Source organism: Rosa chinensis, chromosome 4, assembly GCF_002994745.2.
Source record: "Rosa chinensis cultivar Old Blush chromosome 4, RchiOBHm-V2, whole genome shotgun sequence".
NCBI lineage: Eukaryota > Viridiplantae > Streptophyta > Magnoliopsida > Rosales > Rosaceae > Rosa > Rosa chinensis.
Window position 1 is genome coordinate 37944332 of NC_037091.1, and position 8199 is coordinate 37952530.

General features: G+C 42.7%; 1 protein-coding gene across 1 annotated transcript; it reads right to left on the reverse strand.

The window, feature by feature from the left end:
* Positions 1-1702: 1702 nt before the first annotated feature.
* LOC112200389 (receptor-like kinase TMK4) lies at positions 1703-5065 on the reverse strand. The gene is made up of 2 exons (XM_024341420.2): positions 2780-5065; positions 1703-2459 (listed from the first exon to the last, which is right to left on the reverse strand). The coding sequence occupies exons 1-2, from the start codon at positions 5019-5021 to the stop codon at positions 1963-1965; spliced, it is 2739 nt and encodes a 912-aa protein (XP_024197188.1). The 5' UTR covers positions 5022-5065; the 3' UTR covers positions 1703-1962.
* Positions 5066-8199: the final 3134 nt, after the last annotated feature.

Here is an 8199-nt window from a genome sequence, read left to right on the forward strand (position 1 = left end):
ACGCTAGAGAGAGGGAAGAAAAAACTCTAGCTTCAAAAAACCTTAAGTTTGATGACATGGAGGAGGTGGCTGAGATGGCTGTTTGCCTGGCTGCTTCTCTTGGACTGGTAGACATGCGTGGGCCGGTGGATCTCAGACTAGCTCATGGAGAAGGCTTGCGTCATTCTCAGACGTATCTGGTGGGGAAATTGTTGATGGCTAGGGCTTTCAACAAGAGATCGTTCATGGGCATGTTCCGGTGTGTATGGCGGCTGAATGGACAATACACAGTTCAGGAACATGCAGATCGCTTTCTGTTTACCTTGATGGATCTAACATATCGTAACCAGATCCTTTGGGGTGGTCCTTGGGGTTTTGATAGAGCTTTGATTGTCTTGGCACTATATGATGGGGTGGGAGCGATCAAGGATGTCCTACTCTCTACCTTAGCCTTCTAGATCAAGGTACGGCCTGCCACTAGATTTCCATACTGATCGTTGTTTGAGAAGAATTGGCAGCGCTTTGGGGCAGTACGTGTACAAAGACACAACAGAATTCAGAGAAGAAAGGATCTGGATCCGAGTTGAGATATATCTCCTGCAGCCTATGATTTTCCGGCGGAGCTTTATGGTGGATGATGGGGTTGATGTGGATCTGGACTTTTTCTTTGAAAATCTATACGGTAGATGCAAGGAGTGTGGGTTGATTACTCATGTGGGCTTACCATGTGCTGGGATGCTGTTGCCGGTAGAGGGCAGGACTGAGCAATCGTCGGCATCTCGGAATCTTGAAAGGGCTTTGAACCGTGTGGATGTTTCACTTCATTTTAGACCGACGATGGTGTTTGGAGCAAGTCCACAGGTTGGTTTGGAAAGGTTTCTGCTAGCAGCTAAACCAAAGGGGAGGAAGGAAATTCGGCATAAGCTTGGTAGTGGTGGTGACGAAGAAAGCTCTGGGGTGCATACTACACCTATGAATAAACATGTGGAAACTGGTAGTGAACCATCTGCCGGAGGTTCAGGGCAAGAGCTGATTGGGAGTGGTAGTTCTGCAAAGAAGGAGTTGGTGGATGCAGCGCCTAGTTGTGGTATACATAGGAAACGCGTGGACGAAGATGGCATCTCTCCAAAGAAGTTGCGATAATTGAGTCTAGCAGTGGGTAGGACAAACTTGGATGCTATGACAATGAGATTGTGTTCCGTGAAATCTGTGAAAGAATTCTACAAGAAGAGGCCGGGAAGGCCAAAGGGGGCCAAGAATAAGGCAAAGGAGCTCAAGGTTGTGAATAATTCACCTATGAAGAAATCTCCAGCAAAGAAGCTCAAGACTCCTATGAAAGAGGAGAAGTTAGTGAATGTATTACCAGAATTCACCGTTGTGGAGGCAGTTCATGGTTCCAACCCATCAAGGGGTAAGGAACCAATAGTTGTTTGATAGGTTGATCTTAGTTCCTATTGTCTATGCTGGTAGAGATATCTCTATGAGTCTTGTGGAAGTACTTAGTTTTTAGTGTACCACAATTGCGTGCTTGGCATGTGAGACTAGATAGAATAGATTGCTTGCAAGGCGAGGTGTTTGTATGTGGCATAGACTACTCAAAGCAGAAATGTTTCGTCAGAGTAGTCTTCTGTACTATTAATCTTTATTCTATGAACCAGAACATACTATTGGTATGTCTCCAATTTGATAAAATAAATAAATAAATAAATAAATAACTGTTAGCTAAAGAATCGACAACAATAGAGTTTTTACAGGTTAAATACATGAGGTTCAGCTTATTAAAGATTAATGAGAAAACAACAAGCAGCAAATACAATAAGTACAAGAAATCTATGATGAGGGTGATCCCCGCAGGATCAAAAACTGCTTGATGCATTACCTGGTCTCCCTTTCTTTTCATCCCCACCTTTTGGAGTCTCTTTCACTTTGTCTTCAAAGTGTTCATCAATTCAATCTTCATTTTCTCAGTCATCGGCAGTTCATTCAAGGTTTTGAAGGGATGCTTGATTGAGTATGGCTAGAGGACAGATCATCAAACATCCTTGAAGTACCTTCATCGGCTTCCCATCTTTCCGCTGCTTGAGAAAGGTTCATGTGCATATAGGACAGATCATCAAACATCCTTGAATTACCTTCATCTTCTTCTTTGTGGGTTGTAGGTTTCCAGTGCTCAACAAGAGGACCCAAGATCTTGACTGCATGGCCCATGTCTGGTCTCTGATATGACTCAGGAGCTGTGCAGTGTTCTGCAAGCTCAGCAACTTTGTATATGCTCTCCATTGTCTCCTCATTAGCGTCAAGAGTTTGGTCGATGGAGTTGCGAATGTTTTCTTTGTTGACAAGGACTCTGCGAAACCATGACACCAAATGAGACCTTTCATCTGGCATGGTATCATCTAGAGCTTTTCGACCACTCATCAACTCCATCAACACTACTCCAAATGCATAAACATCCACCTTTGTTGTCACTTTGCCGGTAGCTGATTACAGAGACAGAGATTTAACCACATCAATACAATTATACAAATTCTCGCATAACACATAACTATTTCAAATGTAAACGATAATGGACAGAAATTGTTGACAACGATCAGTTGGAAATTAATTAGTTCAAATTATGACAACAGTTGCATCCATTCCACGTGAATTTACATGCAACTAAGAGGGCATATATTGATATATATTAACGTGCAAGTATAAAATATAAACATGCTCAGCAAAGTTGATCATATGCTTAAAGTTCAACAAATGCCACGACTCCTTCAACATGAAAAGCTAGAAGTCAAATTGTTTCTCTTACCTGCATATTCTGGTGCAATATACCCGAATGTCCCTGCCACTCTTGTCTCAACCGAATACTTTCCGTCGGGGGCGTTTTTAACCAAACCAAAGTCCGCAACCTTCGCCCTCATGGCATCCCCAAGAAGTATATTTGAAGGTTTCAAATCTCTGTGAATGAAACTTTGTTGAGCTAAGCTGTGTAGATATTCCACTCCTCTTGCCACATCCAAAGCTATTGTCACTCTCTGCTTCCAAGTAAGAGGAGTTACCCCATTCTCCCGCCAATCAAACAAATGTTGTGTCAACGTTCCTTGTGCCATGTACTCGTACACTAGAAGTCTCTCATTACCATTAATGCAATATCCTAACAGAGCAACCAAATGCCTATGCCTAACCCTAGTGAGGACTGAAATTTCTGCTTGAAACCCATTCATCAGTCCCTTAGTACCCACTGCCACAGATTCCATCTTTTTCACAGCAATTTTAGTCCCATCATGTAGCTCACCTTTATAAACAACTCCAAATCCTCCTCTACCCAATATATTATCCTCACTAAAATTGTTTGTCACTTGTCTAAGAACTAGGATTGAAATGGCGACATTTCCACCCACAGAAACATGAAGGTCACCCCTGCTCTGGCTATGCAACTCATTTGCAACTCCATTGTACCCATTTGCACAACTGGTCACGTTGCCCTTAGCAATTTCAATTCCATTCAGCGTATTATCCACTCTTCCAAACTTCCTATGCCTTTTACTCAAATAACATTTGATGAATACAAACAACAACACTCCAATGAAAATAGCAACAGCAATAACTATACCAGCAATCATACCGGGCGACACTGAAGAACCGTTGGATGATGGAGACGGACTCCCACCCGGTGCAGTTGAGTTGTTACCAGGAGGTGCACTCCCTCCACCTCCAGAGCTCGGCGTAGTCCCAATCAATGGATTACCACTAGTAGTCAACTTCACCCTAGAAGGAAATTTCGGAATGTCCCCATATAAATTGTTATTGGAAGCATCAAAAACCGCCAGCTGAGGTAATGTTGTCAGGGTAGCCGGTATCGGACCCGTCAAGTTGTTGTTTTTCAGCACCAAAGTTTTCAACGATGTGAGGTTGGCAAAGGCAGGTGAAATAGTCTCATTGAGATCCTTGTTGTCCAGATTCACTGTAACTACCTTCTGAGCATCACAAATAACGAAGCTCCACCCTCCGCATGCATCGTCTCCTGTCCAAGACTCAGCCAATAATTCCGGGTACCCAAAAGCCCCTGCAACCTGAAGCAGCGTAGTGACCTGTGGATCACAAGGCCCAGCAGTGGTTTTGCAAAAGCTATTACCATCAAGAGTGACCTTCACCTTGGACCCAAACTCCGGCATAGGACCCTGAAGCTTATTGTTGTCCAAAGAAACATTTTGCAAAGAAGACAACTCCGTCAACGTCGCCGGCACCATCCCAGTAAAGACATTGTCATGAAGCAGAAGATCAGAGAGAGCAGTACATTGCGAAAGGTCCGGGATCGTACCAGTGAACTGATTCTTATGCAGCCACGCTTGAATCAACGAAGTCATGTTGGACAGAACCTCAACGGTACCAGATAACCCAACGGCCTGATTGTTAATCCAGAGGTTTTGAATCCCAGATCCAGAAAATGATTTGGGCAGAGGCCCAGTAAGATTGTTGTAAGACAATCTCACATTTTGCAAGTTTGCAAAAGAGCCGAAAATATCAGGAATGCTGCCATACATGTTGGTGCTACCTGCTTGAAGAGTGACCAGGCTGGTAGACTGGATGAGCTCAGATGGGAACGCCCACGGGGCAAGATCGACATTGTTGCTCATGCTCAAGGTCTGCAAGCCGGTCAAGCCTCCGAAGCAGCCGGGGGGAATGAAAGTGAAGTTATTGGTGTCGAGGTAGACTTCTTGGAGGTTGGAGAGGTTGGCGAGGGAAGGTAAGGCGCCGGAGAGAGTGTTGCTTTGGAGAGAGAGAGTGGTGAGCTCGGTGAGTTCGTTGAGATTTGAAGGGAGAGAGCCGGAGAGGGAGTTGGAGGCTAAGCTGATGGAGGTGACTCGTTTGGAAGTGTCGGAGTCGCATTTGACGCCGTCCCAGGTGCAGTAGGATGCGGAGGAGGACCAGCCGCTGGGTTTGAGGTTCTCGAGGAGCTTGGACATGACGGCGGCGTCGTCGGCGGCGGTGAAGATGAGGAGGAGGGGTAGAAAGAGGAAGAGGGCTTGTAGGGTTTTCACAGGACCCATTGCTGGGCTTGTAGTCAGTCAGTCAATTTGAATATTGTGGCATGCATGTTCGTATAAAACACTGCATGTGCTGGAATGTGTGTCTAAGGCTTCAGTCATATACCTTCGACTTGCAGGTCGGGCTGACTTGAAGAAGACGCTACAAATTTCTCGTATTTGGTTTGACAATTGTATCTGAATTCTGAAATATTGGAAGCTTCTTGTATAATATCTTCTACTGTACGTATTCTTTGTTGTAGAATAGTCCCTCTGACAAAAACTTCAAAATTGAACTTCTTTAATATAAAATTGAACTTTTTGCTAATTAACACTACTAGTGGAGCTTTTTCTGGGATTAAGCAATCAAATCCGTAACAAACGGACATTTGACCCATTTCTCACGATCTTTTGAACAAATTGGAAACTCATGTTCACTTTTTTTTTTTTTTTTTTGTGTGAAAGGATTGATGTTCTGTTTTAGAGAGAGTTGATGCAAGATTTATTTTGGGTTTTTGTCCATTTACCCCATTTTTAGAGATTTTTTTCTCACTTACCCTATTAAGTTTTTTTAATTATCTCTTACCCAAAACACTCTAAGGAGGTATTCCCTAATATCCCATTAAGATTTTTTTTTTGTTTTTTAACACTATTTTACCCTTACCCCTTTGTTATTTAGAGAGAGAGAAAATGGAAGAGAGAGAAACCATATGAGACTTCATCGGAGCCCACCAGCCGCCGCCCACCGGAATTTGCTGAAAATCTCACCGGAAAAGTTTTTTTTCCCCCAATAGACATCTATTGCCCCCTAATAGAGGGGCAATGGAGGTCTATTGCTCCCCAATAGACGTCTATTGCCCCAATAGTCTATTGTCCTCTAATAGACGTCTATTGTCCCCCAATAGAAGACTATCAGCCATGTATTGCCCCCCAGTAGACCACTATTAGCCATGTATTGGCCCCCAATAAACGTCTATTGCCCCCCAATAGGACTTTCAGTCGCCAGAATGGGAACTAATTTCTCTAAATTTAGACAAATAAAGCTTTGAATACAGAAAAAAAATTACATAAATTCAAAACGTTTATTGCCCCCCAATAGATGTCTATTAGGAGACAATAAAACATTTTTTTTTATTTTTTCTTTCCTTGTAGGCCTACTATTTTGCAATCGAAGTAGAACCATTTACCCAAGAAAAAAAAAATAGAAGTAAAAAAAAAAAGAAGCTCCATCCAAATTAAAAAAAAAAAAAAAAAAAAAGAAGAGAAGCTTTTGTAAAAAGGAGACTGGCTCGGGACATAATCTGGCCGGAAATGAAGAGAATGGGCCGGAGCGGACCAAACCCGGATATCCCCGCTTCGAAATCCCTGGAATCCAACTTGAATCTCGCCGGAGATGATTGATTTGCAGTGGCTGCAGTGGAATCGAGGCGAAGGAGATCGCCGACCAGGCTCTCCAATCCAAACCTTCTTATCGCAGAAGCCGCCGTCGTCTGTCTGACTACGACGAGGAGAGGGCGACAGAGCTTTCATGGCAGAGAGAGAGAGAGAGAGAGAGAGAGAGAGAGAGAGAGAGAGAGAGAGAGAGAGAGAGAGAGAGAGAGAGAGAGAGAGAGAAACCGGAGGGCAAGGACTAAAGGGATCGGAAACCTTCGTCGTCAGTGAGGTCATTCTGGACCTCCGAGGAGGTCGATCTCGACCATCACTCACATCCTCACCTTCTTCGTCGTCTTCAAGCAGCTTGGACTGCATCTCCGGCGCGGCGATAACAAAAAGAGAAACCGGAGGTGGAGATCGGGGAGGAGAGAGAAACGAGTTGCTGGCAGCGTGGAGAGAGAGGAGAGAGGACATAGTGGCATCATGTAGTTTTTTAATTAGGTGAAGGGCAAAGTTGTCATTTCTCTTTAAATTGGGTTAGTGAGAATAAAAATCTGTTACTCGGGTAAGTGAGATAACTTTAACTCATTTTGGGGCTTTTGGTCCAGGACCCATTTATTTTTCTTCTAAATATTAAGTTATTAATATGAGAGAGACTTTTGAAAGATAAATTACAGCACACAAAAGAAAGTGACATATATGTTCAATTTTTTAATGAACCTCACGCAAACTAAGCACCACACATTTTTTTAAATCCAAGTACTACACCTACTTAATTCATTCATATGAAGAGGCAAATCGGCAAATCCGGGTTCCGAATATGAATGATAATATGAGAGATTAGAGAAAGAAGGAAAATTTATTACCCACCTTCTTCCACCATTGCGAATATAAATAATAATCTGAGAGATTAATAAGGAAATTTAAATAACTGAATACTGAAGATATTTGGGGCCGTGGTGCACTAAACCTACCAACGAGCAAAAACTAAAGTTGTTCTTCTAGCCTTCCACCTCAAGAGTAGCCTAATTATTGAGTGATCTAAACAACTCCGTAGAAATGACACACAAAGCTCAAGCAAGAGAATCATATATATTATGGAATATTCAGAATCACTGAATACCTCAAAAGTATACATTTTTTGAGTTAAGGAAATAGTATATTCATCTCAAGCTAGAATAGGCCGTTACATATCATTCCGTTGTCATTTAAGGCCATAGACAGACAAGAATTTAGTGGTAGTACCCACATGTAATACATACATATAGTCCTACTCATTATACATTCAAATACGTAGAGGCAGCGAATACCCTCCTTTGGTACTACTCTAGAGGTGCTAGAGATACATAGAGTGCACAATGGTGCTTAGCTTCCTAAATACAAGGAATTTATTATAATTAGACAAAACTAACAACATAGGTATGGACTAGCGCAAAAACCCCAGCCCATTAGAGGGCAGCCCAAAGAGAAGAGGCCCAACTCAAGGCCCAGCAAGCCAGGATTGACCCAAGCCCATGTTAGGAATTCGACCTAGAATTCTTCTTGCAGAAGCAGACAAGTGCAAAACAATATAGATAAACGATCGACAAAACATACACGAACTTGTTAACGAGGTTCAGCAAAACGAGGTTCAGCAAAGAACTTTGCCTACGTCCCCGAGCTGCTTGGGTTTCACTATAGAAGAAGAATACACGAACAAGAATACAAGAATCTTTCACAAGAAGTTCTCACCAACTCTTAATACCTCACTTGCTCTCTCTATTTAATGCTTCAAAGACTTGATCTATTACTACAACCTATGCCTCTATTTATAGATATCTAACCAAAC